General features: G+C 39.5%; 1 protein-coding gene across 1 annotated transcript in view; it reads right to left on the bottom strand.

Annotated features, from left to right (window-relative positions):
- Positions 1-20,487, bottom strand: part of dapk1 (death-associated protein kinase 1) — an 89,787-nt gene extending 69,300 nt beyond the window's left edge. The window contains exon 1 of the mRNA XM_062417529.1: positions 20,372-20,487. Coding sequence (XP_062273513.1) covers positions 20,372-20,433 — 62 coding nt within the window. The 5' untranslated portion in view covers positions 20,434-20,487. The remainder of the gene's footprint in view (positions 1-20,371) is intronic.
- Positions 20,488-21,348: the final 861 nt, after the last annotated feature.

Here is a 21,348-nt window from a genome sequence, read left to right as displayed (position 1 = left end):
CCCTACTACATTTCATCTTATTACCACAGGTTTTACACATATTTTTTGGAATCATGGTCAATAGGCCTCTTTTAAATGAAATTACACTTCATTTTTTAGTTTAAAAAAGCAGAAGTTATGAATTATTTTAACTTTATTTAAGATCAGAAAAACATATGTTGATGGATTATCACAGACTCGTATATTAGTATAAGTTTAGTCATGATATGGTTTTGAAGCCATTTCACTTGTTTTTTTTAAATGGCAACAGATAATCACACCTGACCTGTTGTCCTCCTGGGTCAAAATTGATCAGAGGACACCAGGAGGGTTAATCATTAGCCTGTAATCAACAACTATGCAGACTGAGGTATATATTTGTGGTAAAAATGCCCATCACGAGCCCAATGTGACATCTCCAATTTGCTCATTTTGTCCACTTAAAGATACAAAGATGTTAAACAAAACCAGCAGAACACTTTTTCCTTAATGACTTCAACTATCATCAAAATACCAGCAGGACAGAAGGAGAGTCCTAAACTGAGCAGCATATTGAAGGTCTTCATTTGAAACACTGTCTCTGTGCTGCACTGGCCAGAACTACTCGGCGTATCATCTCCTTCCACCACTGTGAGCCAGCTATTGATTGGCTCTGAGTACTACTCCTGTGAAATAAGAGAGGCTGCTGAAAAGCCGCAAACGTGTAAAGTACAATAGCAGGCAGAGCTAGCAGAGCTTTGAGACGGCACACACACACACACGCACACGCACACACACTGTCTCTCTCTGTCAGATCCAATACTGATGCATATGGACTAACAGAGGATGACGCACCAGCAGCAACACATTGAGTGCGAGTTCGGTTTTTCCTTTGGCGTGAACTGCAGAGGAAGCGTGCTTTGTTGCCTTTTTTATTGGTATTTTGTTCATTAGTAAAGTAAACCCCTTAACCCTTACTTACTGCTCATATCTACACCCTCGCAGTATGTTCCCCTCATGTGTCTACACCAAATTTTGAACCACAGATCTGTTTACAAAGCGTCAATAGCCGATCTGACTGATCAATAAATGGGTGATTAAACCTTAATTAAGCAGGGAGAGTGTATTTTTTAGGTTTTACGCCACTCATTTTCAGAGAAAAAACAGCTACTATCAGACAATATCATGTCCTATTTTACCTAAGACATGAAAATATAACATAGCAATAATGATTGAAATGTATTTTATTGAAACTGAACTCATAACTACTATCTTATTCAAACTATAAAGTAGTAATTTAATAAAAAGCCAAAATTTTGTAGCACCTTTACATAAGTATGACATTTTAAAATATTCTCATTTTTGTGCATTTTCGGCCAATTTAGGAAAAGTTATCAAATTTCACGGTAAAAGACATTTGAGGTGTTTTTACAGCAGTCACATGTCCAGACGGGTCAAATTTGACCAGAACAGTATGTAAGGGTTAAATCACCTGATATTCTGATTATATTATGTTTCTCACTTCGTTCAACCACCAATAGTAATAAGCTACTATTAGATTATTATGTATTTATATGTATGTTTGTATATATATATTCAACATCTGCTCATTGTCTTCTCCTACCAATGTCATCTCTTGAATCCTGAGTGGTTATTCCTGTTATAATCTCAGCAAATACCTAATCTACACTGCTGCCTCACATCTGCCTGTTATATCTACTCTACGGACTGACATACTTTCTGGAGATAGTGCACTGAAAGGGATTTGATGTCATTAAATACAGGTCTACATTTCAGGTTGGCTATCACAGCCGTCTGATAAAAGCGAGGTGCTGTGCTCTGACATGAGACTCTATCCCCGGCAGCTTTGTGACAAAGCAGCTTTATGCAGCCTGATGATTGGCTGATGGGATCAGTCATCACCATGTCAGCCTGCTGGTAAAGAGTGGCAGGTCTTGATGTCTCGACACAAACCGAACTATCACACAGTCACCTCTGGTTAAGTGACTGGAAGAGACAATCTGATCCAAATCCATTACAACATCCCGCGGTGCTGTTTCATAACATCTAAAAAGGATCTTATGGGATTAAAGCAAAGTGTACAAAATATGATTTTAGGCCTGATTTTAAGTCACAGACAAAAACCCAGACTCTTCTTCCAGTCACTTTATGATCTTGAGAAAATCCAGAGTCAGTTAGCTTGAACAGTCCTGTAGTGTCAGACGCTCGACAACGGGATTACTTCTAACAGTTTTGATTATGTCAGGAGCCTGTGTGACATTTCAGTGACGCAGCAGCCAATCAATGAGTTTACAATAATAAACATCAAAGTCTGGTTAATTACGATGGAGCAGCCAGCAGGTGAAAAGTTGGTGGAGCCTTGTTGTGTTGTTTTGGCAACTTGGCGTTACAGCTTGAGGACGTAAAGAAGTCCTGTAAAAATCCTGTGATGTGCAAACCCTATATGATTATCCATCCATCATAAATCGACTAGTATGCACCTTATCAACAGGAGTTTTAAAAGACGGTCATTAGACAGTCGTGAGATGTGAGCTGCTCTCCTTGGACAACATTTTGAAAAGATTTTAAAAGTCCTGTATTGTAACTTGGCTTAGGCCAATATATATAATCAATATATTGGCTAATATTAGCTCATTACACATATGTTGTATTAGTGTGTATGTCAGCGTATACTGTATGACTGTAAGCTCAAGGACCCTTTGCGGTTGTTGTGATTAACCAGATACACCTGGATGAAAACTGAAACTGAAAACTTTGGATTAAGCTACAAAAAGGACTTTAAGTAAAGACTGCTGTTTCTAAAGTCAATCTACAGTACTGTTTCCTAAGACAAGAATGAAGTTTCGCTCTTCAAAAGTCATGTTGAGCCACTGTAAGTAAAGCGGACCGACGCTACATAACTTTTAAAAAGGCTTTTATTCACGATAAATTACCAACTTCAACTGTTACACCTCTTTTGGATGTGTCCACTTTTAGTTTAATTTCTAATCTGATGTGTTGTCATTTGCCCGAGACTTTGCAATAAGAAGATACGCCCCATGAAGATGTGGGCACAACCCCATCGCTCTAGAATTAAAAAAGTACACTGGCAATTTAGCTTTGCACTTCCATAACAAGCTGAAAGCATCAATTCAGCAATATAAAAATTCTCCACTGCACTTAGCGTCCTGTATGAAAAATACTACTAAAGTGAAAGTACCTAAATATTGCAGTGAAATAAGTGGTTTGGTCCCTCTGACTGATATATTATAATGTATGACATCATTAGATTATTAATACTGAAGCATCAGCGTTAGAGCAGAGTTATAGCTGCTGGAGGTGGAGCTAGTTTACACTACTTTATATGCAGTTAGACCATAAATTAGCATAAAACAACCATCAGCAGATATCCTGACTCCTTGCAAGCAACAGAGAGGTTTTCCTTTTCATCTGCAGCAGCACGGTTGAACAGTTTCAGTAATAGTAAAACGGCCAATAATTCACTGTTGGATGTTTATAAATGTTTTCAAAATATAACACCAAAATGTCACCACCTATAATCGTACCGAACCATGACCCCCAAAACTGAGTTACATACCAAACCATACATTTCCTGTACTGTTACACCGCTAAACTTTAAGTGCTTTCTGATAAACGTTGGTTGTGCAATGACAGCTCCTGCTTTTCAAATCAGACATTAATATTTTATGGGGATAAAAATTATCCTTGCTGCTTTGCTTCAAAATTGCTTTGCACTTAAGAGAGCCAAAAAAACTAGAGAGAAACAAAGTGAGAGTGAGAGAAAAAGAGCAGTGAGTGAAAGTGGGAAATGGCTCATATGCTTATACGTGCGTCATATTTTACCAGTTGCCCCTGTTTGACTTACTGGTTCCTCATAAAAATGTTGGCTATGGCTTTTAGTTCCGATATCTGGTTCCTCCTTTGTTTTTTAATCTGAATTCCTTCCACCCTAATTTAACAACCACAGGACAATTTTTCCCCCAACAGTGAGAATCTGGGTCATGCTTATTTTCCGCGCACGTCTCCCACATGAAAGGAAGAATCTGTTTTTTGTGTGAAGTACCACTTTAACCGTGCCTGGTCACTGCAATTACAGCCCTGCTTCTCTAGTTAATTGAATTGTCTTTGGCTCATGTGGGCTGAATAAAGTCTCGGCGCACTGCGAACCCTCCTTTTGTCAGTGTCCAGATTCACCACATCAGTCTGTTTCTCTGGCAGTAAAAACTGGGGATGATACACCCCTGAGCGCTTCCTCTGTATTTGACACTTGTCGGGTGTTTATGTAGCGGAGGAAATGAGAAGTATAGATGACAGAGAAGATAAAAACCAGAAGAGAAGCTACATACTGCTGACAAATCATGAACAGTATTACTTTCCTGAGATCCTGTGACGTCTCTATCCTGTGCTCTGAAAAGTAGGCCTTTGAGAACTTATGACACCAGGTTAAGACTAAAATGTGTTGTGCTCTAAACAATTTTTTGCTTTAGTAACTGAACTACTGGTTGTTTAGGTATGAATGATGATGACACACCCACAAAGCATGGGAAAGACATTTTACCAGTTCATAAATGTTCCAAACAAACCATCAAAAAAGGACTAATGCCCATATTTCAGCTCTGAAACTAAGAAAGCAGAAGTGATTATCCAAGTTCAACTAGTTTATTATTTAGGAACATATAAAATACTGTTAGATTTTGACATTCAAGCTCATGTTGTGTTTCTTCAAATAACTAAACTACCAATTAACAGTACAAATTAGACTATAGCAGGCCGCCAAACCTATATATAATCAATGGGGAAATGCTGCATATTTTGTACTGGTTTTATACAGCAAACGAATAATCCAGAAAACAATTGCCAGATTAAACAATAATGAAGATAACTCTTCGTTGCAGGCCAAGTTCAGACTGATGTATTCCACTCTACATGATGTTCAAATCCAGGTAAACCATTAAGCCGTCATTCTTCTGCTGATACTAAATATTACTGCAAAAGGTTTTGGGCTACTTTTCAAAGCAATTTCAACCTGCACTGATACTATTATTGCATCATGTCTGGTTTAGTTTAAATAGTACGTAATGGATATAATATATAATTACAAATTATGACTTGATGATTTTAAGGTTGTTTTAAATACATTGTAAAAAGTCGCCTACTGAAGTATCTTTCTAAATGAAAACTTCAACCTCAATGCAGCTGATGGAAAAAAAGACTGATGTCCACCTGTTTCACTCACCTTTCACATCAGGTTTATTCTACTCTTTTCTTTACAGTTGTTTCCGACCACATTCGGTCCGGATTACCGAAACCCTAAACGCTGCTACCTTGGGGCAGATCAACCACTGACCAGCAAAGCCAAAAGGATGCTGCCTCTCTGCCATCCGATATGATTCACAGCGTGAAAACTCCCCGGTGAGGCCGAGCTTTTCATTAGCATGGAGCCAAGTGTGGGAGGTTCGGCTAAGAGTGCTCCCTGCCCACCCAGCTCTAGTGTGGGCCACAAACTGCACCGGCAGAAAAAAACAGAAAAAAAAAAAAACATTATGCAACCGCCGTGCCATTGTGTACAGCGGAAGAGTAACCATGGCAACAGGATTCAGAGACTGAGCAGAGGAACCAGAGCTGGTCGGAGGAAGGAAGAGTGTGGTAGATAATCCTATGTTGGTGTAAAAAGAGTGTGTGTGTGTGTGTGTGTGGGTGTGAGTGTGAGTGTGAGTGTGAGTGTGTGTACAGATGATATTTTGTCAAGATGTCCCCAACTGAGTCATTTTTAGTTCCCCAGGCTAAGCTACTACACATGAATAATGCCATGGCCACAGGTGTTACTTTCTGACTAGCGTGAGAAAACTATGATGAAAACTATGAACTGTGTATAGAAGAAAAACTCAAAATCAGTGCCTGAGGTCTGTTGTAGGAGCCATTCTACCAAATTGGTGCAAGCTTCTGTCCCCCAATGAAAAAACTAATTTAAAAAGTCTAAAATCTTTGATGTTTAAAAATATCCTACTATTATGTAATGACACCCCAAATAATATTTGGGATAGCAGTAAGCTTAACATATATATGAAATCAACATTTTTAGGGTACTTTATATTGTTATTACAAAGGTAATTTGGGTAATTTGGCTAAACGGAGCCTTCAGGAGCAGCGCTGGGGTGATTTGGGCATAGTGGTCACATTCAGTATTGCAAGATCACATGATGCACGAAGTCCCAAAAGAGTTTAATTAATTTGTTTTCTCATGCATTTCTTTAAGATTTTAAATGTATAATCATTATTATAAATTTTAACTGAAAATTGAAAAAAATACTGTGAAAACTGTTTTCCCACAATGCTTCACCTTAGCTCAATGTATTTTAAGATAAGATATTCCTTCATTAGTCCTACAATGGGGACATTTACATTTACATAATATTTTGGGGACATTTTTGCTAAAGAAATGATGACAAAAGAAAGGGGGATGACGACCCACAAAGGTGGGAAGACTCTCTCACCAGACACTGAAAACAGGTAGCCAAAAAACCTACAGAACTGATCAGATTAACAGAAATGAAATAATCTAATAGTTTGAAGCTAAATCAGAAACAGGTTTTTATAATATTTACACCAAATATTCAAATATCTCAGTCATAAATAATGTAATTTGCCCTGTTGACAAGACCCTTTAACATGCCTGCAACTTTCTTTCACTTGTCTGCAGGTGCATGGACTTTTTTTCCCCACACAGAGCTGATTTACAGTCCAGCTGTAGGGAGGAGTCACATATATAGACACAGTAGCAGGTTTAAAATCTATAAGCAACAGCACTGACAGACAGATTACTGACAGAAACCAAAATGAGAGGCATGCAATGTTTGCCCTTGTCTAGTAGCCACAGTGAAAAGCCATTCAACGTGTCAGAAGAATGTCATTCACCTCCCCCAGCTTTGGGGTTTTAAGGCAGCGCCAACAATGAGTACATTGTGCTTGGAGGTAAAGAGAGGTGAAAGGTTTCCTTTACCATCTTCAGACTTGTTATGATCTACAGTCACCATGGTTCCCAAACATTTTCATTGTCAAGAGGACCTGTCTCGACTCCTACAACCAAAAACAAACTGTAATTATAGTCATTAAAAGAAATTCTGGACCGATATATGTGTATAAATTGTCCTGGTACGCTCGAGGAATCTCTGTGCTGGTTGTAGAAAGACTGATCTGGACAACTGTCCCGCCTCCTCTGACAGTTCACTGAGATAATGAATTAATCATGCAGAGATAATTGGGAAAGCCTGCTGAAAACATTCAATGTGAAACAATGGGATTAGTTGTTGAAGTATGAAGCTCTCAGTGCTTATCTGTGGTTGTGATTTTGAGACTGACAATAGTTACATGTGCAAATATCCAGTGAATCTGACCAATACCACTTAAAAACAGCCCCTCCATTAATGACCAGGATTTGGTAATTGTCTCCGATTTATATTATTGAGACACACATTACAGCACATTTCACAGACAATGATGCCACTGAGTAAAATCATAGTTACCTTTACTCATATGTGGACAACACTTAAGTCCAAAGTGTCAAAGTCCAGGAAAATATCCCAACATTTCTGGGTATAATACTGGTGTTAATATTTGAGACCAATCCCAAAATTAGAGATATACCGAGCCAAACCACCAGATCAGGTATTGGACTTATTTACCAGTCTGTGAAGTATCAGCAGACACCCTGAATTTAGGTATCATAGTCCTACATTGTAATATGAATAAATAAATCAATACATTTTTTTTAAAATACGTTCGTCTAAAAGGTAGGCACCTGTAAAAGGACACTTTGAAAAAAAGAAAAATCTAAATCTTTCCTACTTCAGTTGTCCTCTTGTTTCTGTTATTGGTAATACCAATTGTTACTTCCCTCCCCCCTAGACAATTTTGAGTCCGAACAATAGACAATATGATGTTGATTATGACGTTATTGTACGATAAATCAATAATTATTGTCCTTAGCAACAATATGCTTTTGGTTTAGCAGTGTCACTCTGCTAAGTTGATGCCCTTAAAACAAATCTGAGCACGTTTAACACAGACGGTCCCTCAGCTCCCAAACACGTCCCCCTGAGATTCATTACATTGATAAATATGAACACGTATCAGATGAAAGAGCAGTGAGGACATAGAGCTCAGAGTCAGTGCCAAATGTTTAAATGTACATCTGATTGTGAGCGAGGGGTCGTGGACATGATCGATGTTATTATGTCACGGTGACACTTCTGAACAAGGAGAGGCTTTGCTGCACCTGTCAGCTGTACTAATGTGCTCATTAGTTTAACAGCAGGACGGAGAAAGTCAGACACAAACAACAGAAGCCAACTTGATGTCAGGCTCTGCATACAAAATGAGAGGAGCGCAAGACTGTTGTTCTGACAACAGAGGGGGAGGTGGCAGAAAAGGAGGTGAAAAAAGGGGAGGACTGCTGGTGCTTCAGCTGGTCCGTCTATCATCTCCTGCTTTAGTTATTTTTTTGGTGCTTGCTCTTTAAAAAAAACGGGGGCCCCTATATGTCTGGTGAAACTGACATTCAGCAGGTTTCGAAGTGGGTAAGTCTGTCATGACTCAGGGAAAGTGAGGAAGCACACAGACTGGTTTTGTAGGTTTGTGCTGAGGTGACCCTGTTGTTATCAGGAACCAATTCCTAAAATGAAAAGCAGGCAGGAGACGACATCCAACAGCTAAATAACTGCACTTTACGATGTGTTGTAATGACAGCGAGAGATTAACAGAACTGCGTTTCCTCACCTCCGTTCTGACCTTGCTGACATTAATTAAAACCGAGCAGAGTTTTCAAAGCTGTTGCCGCTTCTTTTCATTATCTCAAAGCGGCAAAACACCCGAGAGAACACACAAAAGGTTGAGATCTTTAAGGAAAGGATCTTCTAGGAAACCAAACATAACAGACTCAGGGAGCATGAATACAGTCAAGGCAACTCAGAGTGACAACAAACGATCCACCTGGAAACAAGCGATGCAAAAAGTTTGGGCTTATCATTCTTTTGTGGTTACACCATTTGACATTTTCAGGAGCATTCAGTCTTACTTTTGGTAAAAAAATGGTGCAAATGTCATTTCAAATGAAATAAAACCAACAACAATACATAATGTACATTTTAACAAACCTGATGCTGCTTTTAAAACAATCTTAAAGATATTTTGTTCATATTATTGTTATTTTGTAACTGTCCAAATATTTGGACAAATTGTATTTTAACTCTTTGGCTACACTGTCCTTGCTAATAAAGCCCATTGAATTAAATTGAACTGAATTAAATTGAATTGAACTGAATTGAATTAAATTGATAAACTTCACTCAGCAGGTGGTGAGCTCCCTCAGTTAACCTCTGGCCAACTGCCTTTACATCGGTACGGGTGGTCTCCCTCTCTCTCACTGTCTCTCTTCTTCGAGCAAATCCTCGCTTAGATCAGATACTTGAAGACGCCGCTCATCGTCAGCTTCTACACCAAAGGCTACTGCAAGACTGACTGATTCAGTTTGAGCAGTGCTTTTGATGTTGTCCAGGAGGAGATTTGCACTAGTAGTCGCTTAAAAAGTCCCCTCACTAGTTTAGGCTGTAAAATGAAAGCTACAAATTACAGTACGGTTCTTATTTTATTATATGTGTTCTTCATTTTATCATATTTATATCACAGGGATCTGAGTGTGGTATTTCGTCTCTTTCGTGTACCTACATGGCTGGAATGACAGTGAAAATCCTTGAATCCTTGAATTTTTACTGCTTTTTTATGTCTTTTATCTCAGAAATACCTGTAACTGTAACTCCTTCAGTCTGATAAGAAACAGCTCTTGATACTAGCAAATATTCAAGTTTTAGCTAATATACCTTCTGTTACGAGCTCCCCCTCCCTCCTTCCTTCTCCCTTCTTACCTGGGGGTGATCCCCATTACCTGATTACTGGGTGGACCTGCGGTTCCTTTACAGGAGAACAGGAGCTCTCACTCTCTCTGCCTCCTGCCACGCTGCCTGATCATCTTTCTTTTGTGGTTTTCTTTTGTTGCTTTTTGTTCTTTTTTGAGGATGGGGGCCTGGTAGTTCAGTTTTCGTGTCTTTGTTTCTGTAGTTTTAGGTTTTTCTGAATTATTCCTTTAGTTTAGAGGGGAAGTCCTATGCCCGGCTGCTGGGCTTTTTTTGGCCAGGCCTCTTGACTCTCATAGTTTTGGTTAATTTTTGTATTGTTTTCAAATAAATCAATTTGGCAATCATGAGTTCGGGTCAGTGTCTTATATGTCGGTCATCAGTTGAGCCATTTGTAAGTTTTGGTGGCTGTAACACCTTCACTTACAATAATCATACTTTTAGTCATTTAAAGATTGTTCACAATCATTTTTGATCATTTTAAACACTAAAAACACTCAGAACATGTCATGTGTCATAGATTGGTTTTTAATGTGGAAGCTGCGTGTGTGTCCTGTTACACGAATGCCTGCGTGTTCTCAGTGTCGGGTCTAAAACTGCTGACAACCGACCACAGCGCTGATATTTTGCCTTCAACATCCTATTAAAAAACCCAACAAACCCACACAGGTTTTCTGAAGCATGTATACAGGCCAGCACCCGTACTGTTAACGTGTGACATCCTGCAGACAGCTGTTGCCACTATTAGTTTAACAAGATGTTGTATTTCTCTTCTCTTTGTCTGCTCAGCTACTGTGACTATCCTATTCAAATTTAAATAAGCTTTATTGGCTTTACTGGATCAGAAATCTACATTGTCAAAGCAGTACAGAAGATTACTAACATTGACAGATGATTTAAAATAAATATACAATGTGCAAATGTCAACAAATATTTCAAATAAATATATAGTAAAAGGCTTATGCTGACTACACAATTTTTCTGATTCTACTATTCTGGTCTATAATACTAAAAAAGCTCTGTAAACATGCAGTAGGCACAGTTTAGTTAAAATGTTATTGTTAGCAGTGGGGGATAAGAGTCACGGTGCAAAAGTAATACGAGACGGATGAAAGACAGAAAAGTGGAAAGTTGTCTTTCCCCCCTGACGATTACAGCCCTTCAGTTTCCACGCTCGACTTGCTGCAGTCGTCTCCTAATTGACCACAAAGGGTTGTAGCTCCCCCTCCACCCTCAGCGCACACACACACACACACACACACACACACACACACACATACTGTATACACACAGAGCATGACACGCCTGCCATTTACCCGCTAACACAGTTGGCAGGGATCCAATTACCCTCCATTGACTGGAGAGAGATTAATTGAAAATAAATCATCACGCTCCTCGAGGACGTTTCAAATGAGCTCAGATTTCAATTGGACTGATAAAGCTGACCGCAATTTGAGGATTCCGACTGTGGAACGATCTCGAGGCTTCAAGTCACTCAGGCAAAGATTGGAGAGACTGGCCTTCGGGAAAAAGACGAAGAACAAGACAAGAAAGACAAAAATCTGACTGAATTACACTTGCAACTTGCACCATTCTGGATAATTTACTTCTCCAACGACCGTCAAGCAGAATAACCCCTGACAGTCTTTAGCTCTTACTTTACTTATTCATATTTTTCAAGCACTTCTCTCTTACTGTACGTGACGATCCTGAGGTCACAGGAATATTATCACGCCTCTCTGACTCATTCACTCCTTACTACTGCTGGATTGTGTTGGCAACAAACAGACTGAAGCTCGGTGTGCATTTGCAGTCAGTTGCTATAGATAAGAGTGTCAGATAAATGACTGAAATGTAAATACACACAGGACAGTGGAAAAACAGTGAGAGGGATGTTATCCATCAGAGGCTCTATCAATGGCGCCGTTCCACGTGGAAAAATTCTTAGTTTAACCTCTTGACCCCAGCTGTCATTTCACTTTGAAACAGTTTTCTGTGAAAAATATTCAGATTTTTGGAAAGTTACAGAAGGTTGAAGCATTTTTTCACTGTTTTTTAAATACTTTTATGTCCTCATACAATTGACAGAGGAAGACTGATCACTGCAGTTTACAGTAAATGAAGTCCTCTTGCAGCACAGACCACAGACAGCTCAGATAAGGCTTTTGGTTCTACAAAGCAAAGAGGAAAATGGGCAGGAAAATGCTGACATCTCTGCTGGTTAATGCTCAATGCGTGGTGTTTTTGCACAGAACCTTCCAGAGATCATGTGTCAATCAAACTTTATGGGTGTTCAAAGACGTCTTTGTTCCCTGGGCTCTATGATGAAGTAAAGTTTGAGCTCCGGTCTTTCTCTGTACATCCACCCACAGTGGCTATTACCAATCATGGCTTATAATTTCAAATGCATTAAGGCAAAAATTCAAAAGGTCATATATTACACAAAAATCTCTTTTTTGAATCTTTTCAACCCTAAAATGTGTCCCAGGTGTATCTGGAGACTTCCAAATTATGGGAAGACCATGCTCTTTCTTTTTGTCCTTTTCCATCTTCCAGTTATTCTGTGTGTGTAAAAACAGTGTTTAAATGTGTCTCCCTTCATGATGTCATGAAGGGAATTTTTGACCATAGCCCTTCACCTACTAAATAAACACAAGGGTTCTAAAGACCTGTTTGATTCACTTAATTTTTGATAGAAATACCTCACTTGTATCCGTGACTTGAAAACGGATACCGACTGTCCGAGACCCGATCTCAAGCTTGGAAGCTTTAAGTTTTATCACGTTTTGTGCTGTTTTAATGTTTATGTAGCAGGTTAGTCTGTTGAACCTAGTGTTAACATGTTGCAGAGCTAAGATGGCTAACGATGTTGGACTACTGTTGTAATATTGAGGTTCAGTCACGAGAAACTATAAAGCTTTGTCATTTGAAGTCAACTAAATAACGACTTTAGTAGGTTGGATGGTCGTAAGTGTTGTATTTTAATGTTGCTTACACTGCAGCACTCACTCAGATAGCTTTATTATTACATGAAAGCTGGTATATATGTGTGTTGCTGCTGTAATATTGACTAAATGTACTTGATAGACTCAAAACAAGCGTGAAAAAGAAATGGTCAAATGTGGGAATTCCTTTGCTTGTCAACGTTGTGTAACTTGGATTAGCACCTGGCAGCTAACTTGCTAAAACTATAAAGCTGTAGTTTCCCACTGGGCTCAGTGTGAGTAAAGTCAAGCTGAAGCTAATGTGATCGTTCTGATCCACAGATACACTTAACGTTACTGTGACACCAGTATTAATGATGCTGCAGCAGCTCCGTTGCAGTTCCCGTATGAATATGAATACTGTCAACAGCCGTCGGGTCTCTCCTGTTGCGGTCATACAATCTCGCTTTGTATCACAGCTGGAAAGACACCACAAGTCTCAGAGAGGGGCGTGGGGAGCAGCAGCTCATTTGCATAGACACACAAACAGCCCATCAAGCACAGGACTGAAACTGAGGGACAAAGAGACATGCTAGAATGCAAAATCTCAATATTTGATAGAGGCTTGTTGGATGTTATGGCTTCAACAGCAGCATTTATGGTAGGAGTGTTATAGTAGAGAAATACTAATTAACGAGAGAGACGGTTTGCATATGACTCAGAGTTTAAGCAAGGTGTGTATGACCCAATAAACAAAGAATGGGCAATAAAAGGTATAACGGCAATGTGCACAGTTTCAAAAAATTGAGAATTTTAGTGCTTCCAAGATTTAAAGGCAAATTGTGATATTGAAACCAAAGATATTTTAGATACTTGCATTAAAAAGATTATTTTACAAATGAGACAGGCCTACGGTTGGAACCACATGAAACTTGGATGCATACAAACAGAAGTGGCCTAAGGTCATCTCTGCTTTCAACCAAACTTTGGGGGGAATCCACGCTCTAGCCTCCATAAAACCAAAATGGGAAGCAGAGTTAAAGATTAACAGATAACAGAAGGAGAATGGTATCAAATCTGTTAGACGTAATGCACATCTACAAAATCACTAGTATGGAGGGAAATGTGTTCTCGCTTTTTTGGTAACACTCAAAATAAAAAAATATTTTCTGGGAATGTTAATGCAGGTGTTATATAAATATTTTGGTGTATGAAATCCCAAATTACCTGCCCTGATGTGATGTGATGTATCTTGGGAACGTTGAAGACATTGTGATAAGAGAAGATCTCTACTTGACTAAAGTTTTACTAGCAGCAATAAAGAAAGACGTTAGCAGATGTTTGCTCAATGTTAATCTTCAAAAACAGGAACAGCGGCTCGAAATCATAATTTCTATTATAAAAAACTAGATGATCCCTCTGAGATTCAAAGAGAATATTTAACATGTATATGAGACATGACCCAGACTAAATGATTGCCTAATTAACATATATTTGTATGAATATTAAAATATTTCCAGAAAACTACTCTACTTTTAACTTCTTTGTGCATCTCATTGTATTATTTATTGTGTTGATGTTCATCTGCTCTTCTGTTTATATCTTTTCTCAACTCTACTCAATAAAATCTTAAAATGAGGGAAAAAAAGAATAATCTCAGTGGTATTTCAGCAATAAAATAAACCCTTAAAAGTCATGTTATGGGGACCTCACAGACCTGTATTAACTTGTTGAAAGGGAGAAAAATATGTGACCTTTAAAGCTTATCACCTTCTGTGAGCCATGGGATTTTAACTGAGAGTGACCTAATACACATGATGAAGTAGAAAAAAGGGGTCACTATGAATCACTGTTGTGTATTATCAAACTGCATTAGCTTTTACCACAACAAGCAGAGACTTAGGAGAATGTGAGAAGCTTATAAATGACAGCTTGGGCTCAATAATTCAGTCCTTACATCTGCATTTTTGTCTTTGCTTGTCTATCAATATGTAACGTGAACACTACACCAGAAAATCTTTGAAATCAGTGTTGCTGATAGGTTAAAAAACTGGTGTAGTTGCATTTATCCACGAGCGCTGCAGCTTCTAGGGGTCGAGGAAGGGTGTGGAGGGAGGGGTGGAGGTTGGGGAGGTTGGTGTGGTTGAGTGGCAGCCCTCATCAAGCCCACTCCTGCTACCCAGACTGCCCCTCCACCCAATAATGCAACGGAGGGTATGGGGGATAAATCTAGGTCAGTAGCCGGGGTACAGTCTGCATTGGAGTGTAAGTGTGTGTGTGTGGCATTAGCTGGTGTCGGTATGTTTAAAAAAAGAAAGAAAGAAAGAAAAAGGATGTCACAGTTTGCTGTAGTGAATATTCTGTAGATGTATCTTTAATAATCTGCATATAAAGATTAGCTGTTTCCTAAGGGGGGGATATTCTAAATTATTTCAGCATTTAATACAGGAAGCAACGTGGATGTCTTATAATCCCATTTTGTATTCATAGAACTTTTTGTCTTTGAGGTGATTTTTTTTTTTTTTGCAGAGGAATAACCCAAATGCAAAGTCCCAGTTTTACGCATTTTGTGTTCATTTGCATTTCAGAATCCCTTTTTCCCCTCCTCCTCCTCCTCCTTATCCCCAAATGGCAATCACACACCCAGACACACACACACACACACACGCACACACACCATAGACACAAAAGAAGTGCCAGTTGGTGGAGAGCGACAAAGCGGTCAGATTAATGCAGACTAATGATAGACAGAGAGCACTGCAGAAATATGCAAAGTCTGAAACTGCCCTGTGGACCAGATGAAAGGTACACACCGAATGTCTTCTTCTTTCTCTCTCTCTTCCTCTCTCTCTCTTTTTCCAAGTCAGCCGGAAAGTGGCTGAGTCAGTGTGTGTCTCTGAAGAAATGAAACTGAAGAAAAACAAAACAACACCCTGGAATCAGCTCACATGAGCCAACATTAAATTCTGCTCCACCAGTTTTCTTGCACAATCTGATCCAGCTACGCTTTGCAAAATAAAAATGCAGCCGAGGCGTCCTGAATGATTGCGTGCAACTGTTCGGCTGACGTAAAGATGCGCTGATATCCTCGACTGATACTGACCTCTTATGAAAGATCAGATATCAGCCAGTCAGTGTCGTCTACTGCTAACGTGATGGGGATTCCTCTTCTGCTGGCAGCCGTGGAGAAATAGCCTTTTATTTTCTTTCACAAAAATGTTACAACAACAGTTTGGTTTTGAGGTAGAAGACGACTTCTAAGTGCTTATTCTATGATATTTTTTTGGAAGTATTTAACTGTTTCACATTGAGAAATATGCAGAAGTGCACGAAACAAACAGCACGTTATAATAAAGTGCATAACAAACAAAAATTACTCCACAGCTCCATTATCTTTGAGTTCAGTTGAAAACTGAGGAACTTGACACATTGTAACGTGCACAAGTGCTCGACAGTGTGTAGAAACATGTTGCCAGCACTTTTCCGAAGTTGCAGAGCGATGGGACATTGCAAGACAATCAGCGCAGACAGTGACAGCAGCAGCAAGATACCACATGAACACATGCTGTGCATTGCGCAAAGTTTACAGAGGTCGATTGCGTGACAGTGGTTTTGAGTGAGTCAGTGAGCAGCAAGGTTAAAGTGATAGAAAAACAACAAACACGTTATGCTCGGCCCTTAATCACATCACGATTAAGGTGTTAACGCCGACAGTCCTAACATATATATATATATGTAATCAAATTGACCTATTTGAATTCAAAACGTACCATCTATAAACACAACAGCCTGTTTTAAAGTAGTTTACCATCTGAGGTCATTCTTAAAATTCTTCATTATTTTGACCTATCGCTCTTTGACCTTTCAGTAAACTTAAACTCATAAGCAGAAGCACTGTGTGGGCAAGTATTTTGAGTTGGAAAGGCTGTTTTCCAGCTTAGTAAAAAGCAGCTGAACACTGAACTCTAGCTCGACTCACCAGCTAGCTCACCAAACGAGTGACGCAGCAGAGACATCAAACCAGCGATCTCAATACACATAATGCAGCCGTATCACACTACACGGGAAAATTGTCAGTAAGACGTTACTGACCATCAGAGCAGAGTTTCTCCGTCACATTACGGTATACTGGTTGTGTTCAAAGTCATTTTTTAAAAATGACTTATTAGTTTGAATTTGTGTAATGTATCCATTGTATACTGCTTCTTAAGAACTTAACTCTTGATTGTAAAGACAGTGTCCCAGATATCCGATATTTTCAGTAGTGATTAGCATTTTTTTGATTCATATATTAATCATTTGGTTTGTAAAAAAAAGTCCAAAGTGACATCTTCAAATGCCTATTTTTTGCCTGACAAGCCTCAAATCCAAAAGTCTTAATGTTTGTCATTTTTGCTTTAAAAAATACCTGTAACGATTTTTGAAATAGTTGCAGCTATTGAACAACACAAAAATAACAAGTTTGGGAACCCCCCTGGAGTAAAAAAGGCCTACCTTTCAGTGTGCTATTATTCCCAAAATGCTACCGAAACCCTGTGTGCTTTAATAGTGTTTTTATCACTGCAGTCATGATAGTCACACACCACGTCACCACAGGAGACATCAAACAGGAGATCCTTTTAGATACCAGTGGCTATAATACCGTCAGTAATTCCCTGCTGACCACAGGCAGAAAGTGACAATTTTTCAGGTGATCTTTGAGGCAATTAGAGCGATCAGCCGAGTACAGATGCGGTCAGTGCATGACTTGTTAGAGAAAGAGGTTTGAAAGGCGGCGGCGGCGGCGGCAGTGGGCGCTTTGAAACACAGCCGAGATACTGACTAACTGACCATTTTTTGGACACAGGTCAAAAGGGAGCATTTGACCACTGATGCATTTGCTCGGGATTATCACACTTTTTTCTTTTTACAATTCAGCTCCAAAAGTAACAACTTGATGCCTCCTGCCTGCCTGGAGGCTTGACGGCTAACCTGCTTTTACAACCACATTTATTTCTCTTGAATGGCAGTTCGTTTTACACCTCTAATACTTCCAGTTCTCCGAGTTGACTTCTGCAATTCTTCTGCAAACCCCTCCCCTCCCCCCAATTTTAAACACACTGTGCTGTCAAGCCTGACAAAGCCAGATCCAAGTCATAAGGCGGTAACATCACGGTCGGGTGAATCAATCATTTTGGATAATGGAGAACTTTTTGAGAGCCTTTAAGTGGGGCAGTCATGTCTCAAAAGTGACTCCACACTCTCGAGACAAGATTTTAGAGGATCAGCCTGCACCCTTCACATCTTCTTCTTCACCCTCCTCCTCATTATACTGCTTACATGTGCTCATTCTGACCATAGATGCCAAAAACCAGGCAGCATCAGTGTCAGTGAAAGGATAAAGACACTGTGCTTGGGTGATTTCCCATTTTCCACATTTTGCCAAACCGAACCAGTCTCCATCTAGTTCCGGCCAGAGTCAGGCCTGGCGTACAGTCGGATCAAAAGCCTCTCTGTCTTTAAGAGCGCATGGCATTATAGTGCAGGTCATGCTGCTGTAATTTAGCCAATGAATAGAGAAAGTCATCAGCTTTCAACACAAACTAACCTCGGTTTATCCAAAGTTCATCCGAGGTGATGCACTTGAATAAACACTGGGGGGAAACCATGATTTTAAGTATCAATTATACTGCAGATGAATTGTTTTTGTCTATTAAAAAAACAGTAAAGAGAAATTCCCAGAGTCAAAGATGATGTCTGTGTCATTCAACTAGTCAAAAAGATAAAAATATTCAATTTCTGATGACATGAAACTGCAAATCCTCACTTGACGAGTTGCAACCAGAGAATATATTTCGAAGGGTTTTGCTTGAAAAAATAGCCAGCATAATTAGTGATATCTGAAATGATATTTGTCCCTGTTATGTATGTAGCCTTGAGCTCCCTCCAAGCCATATTTAATGCGTCATAAAGAAACTAAATACCCTAAAACATGTTTGGATGCCTTTATTAGAGGATTGAGATAGATTTTTATAAGAAAAGCAAAAGTTCACCATATTGTCAACACTTCAAGATGAGGAAAAGTGACGATTCTTTATGACTATCACACTTACAAAAGCAGAAGACACCCCCCCCCCATTTAAAATCTCTACTATCTTAATCAAAACCACACTGAATAATGGATCCTGGTGCTGGACTGACAACCAAATGAGACTATCACACTCTCCACAGCCGTGTCTTTACCTCTGAGCCAGAAATTCAATCCCATTAGACAAAGCTCCCCAATCGTCTCCATTACCAAAGTAGCATAGTAAAGCAGCCACGGCAACTTCAGCTTCTCCCCCCACTGTGCAGGAAGGTGAGCTCTTTAAAAAAACAAAAAGGTGAAGCAAGCCCTGCCAGATAGGCCTTAGAGAGCAGAAAACAATTGGTTGATTATTAGCAACACAAAGTACATGTGTCACTTCTTTGATAACCAGAAACTCACAGAGATCCATTTCCTTGTTTCTGACCTGAGCAGACGTCTGCAACCTACTATGAGGATGCATGCATCTTTGCTTGTGTTATTTCTACTTTTACATGAGTATTTTCTTGATTAATCGATTCGTTTTTTAGTCAATAAAATGCGAGAAAATGCAGAAAAATGTCAAACATTGTGTCCCAAAGCTTGACCAACAGTCCACAACTCAAAAATACTGTCATAGAGGACTAAAAAAAAAGACAGAAAATACTAAATTTAAGAAGCTAGAACCAGATAATTTTCTGAAGATATTACTAAAAACACATACTTGATTAACAAAACATTTGCTGATACATTGCAGCTCTAAATATGATGTAGATTTTGATCATTGCAACAAACACAAAACTGAAAACAAACCAGTTTTAACTCCATGGTTTCATATTCAGCAGGACAGGACACCAATCTCACTCTTCAACCTTTATATAACCACTCAGCTTTGTCATTTCAGAAGCTTTTCTAACCAAAAAAGATCCTGCAGAAGCAAAAGAAGTGGAGAAAAAAACAAACACCTGCAGTCCATACATAGAAATGATTTAATCTACTGTATATGGGCTACAACTTCTCTACGCTCCCTATTGTCAGCCAGATGTGATAAAGTGGACACATGCCAAGCTGAGATGTAAATCCTCTCCCAGTAAAAAGATGCACTGTGATATCATCCTGCAATAAATCTCCAGGAACAGGCAGTTTCAGTAACATAGGCTCACCTCTTCATCACTGACAACGATGCATTATGGACTGCATTAATCAGAGTCTATCAGGCACACAGTAGAGAGGGGCAGAGGGGGAGAGGGGAGGGGGTTGCATTGCATGTCCTGGAGACTATTTACACGCATTGTATGCATGTGTGAAAGCATGCTTGCATGAGTGATTGTGTGCAATGGATTAAACCCATCTGTATGAGCAGAAACACATGTAAATTAAATTGTTATGTGTATTTAAAGGTGTAAAATAATATGTCTCTTCCACCCCTCCCTTTTCAAAGCTCATCCATGAAAAAAAGGGGAAGTTCATACGCATTAGAAATAAGAATGAAAAACACTCCAAGTTGCTCAACTTACCTTCCCAGCTCGTTTCCGATTTCATAAAATTCCTCAACATTTTCCTGGTTGAAAATAGTCATGTTGTGTGTATCCAGGCACTTCCACAGGCTTGTCCTCCGAAACGGCACACACACTCACACACACACACCACCAGCACCACCAGGCTCTTCACAGTGGCACCATCCCTTCCAAGCAGCCTCCAGTCTGGGCAGGGTTACAGCCAGCGATCCTCCTCATGTTAGGGCTTCAAGAGACACAACAAAAACAAGCATTAGACATCGGTTAAAGATCCTGGAGTGAGTTTACTGCTAGAAGGTGGGCGTTCAGAGTCAACAAAAGGACCAAACTGACTGACTGACTGACTGAGTGGTGAACCTGCACCTCCAAAGGGGGCGACGCCGCGACTCCTGAGGCTGATCTCTCCTCTCTCTCTCTTGTTATCCCCTTCTCAATTATTTGGGGCTTTATAACAGCTGATTCAAGACAATATGGGTATAACTATGTCACCAATAGCTGGTTAGGAATGCAAATAAACCCCCCCCAAAAAAATAAAAGCTTGGTGTAGCCATGGGAAACACGGTTTTGGCAGCAGAAGCAGCAGCTACTCCTCCTCCTCCTTTTAGTCCTACAAGGAAAAATGACTGCTGAGTAAAGTCATAACGCTAGCGATATCTTCTTTTAAATAATAACCCGAGAGATAGGCGGACAGGTGTTTTAACCCAGTTTAAACCACACAAACCACAGACAAGCTACATAAAAGCCAAAAAACCATTCAAGCTTTTCCTTCAATTATAACCTACGACTCGCCCTTCTTGGTTTATTCCTCTGCAGGCTGAAATATTCCCATTAACATAGTAACATTGTAGCGTTTTTTTTTGCCAATCGCTAATATTGAGTGAAATGGTACGAAATGCACTGTGAAGTATCTTACAGTATACCGGTGTGTGTCCCGTAGATACACGTAGAGGAGATTTCATGCGCTTTTTGTGGGAGCC

Source organism: Scomber scombrus, chromosome 4, assembly GCF_963691925.1.
Source record: "Scomber scombrus chromosome 4, fScoSco1.1, whole genome shotgun sequence".
NCBI lineage: Eukaryota > Metazoa > Chordata > Actinopteri > Scombriformes > Scombridae > Scomber > Scomber scombrus.
Note: the sequence above shows the minus strand (reverse complement) of the source record. Positions and strands in the feature narration are given on the sequence as shown.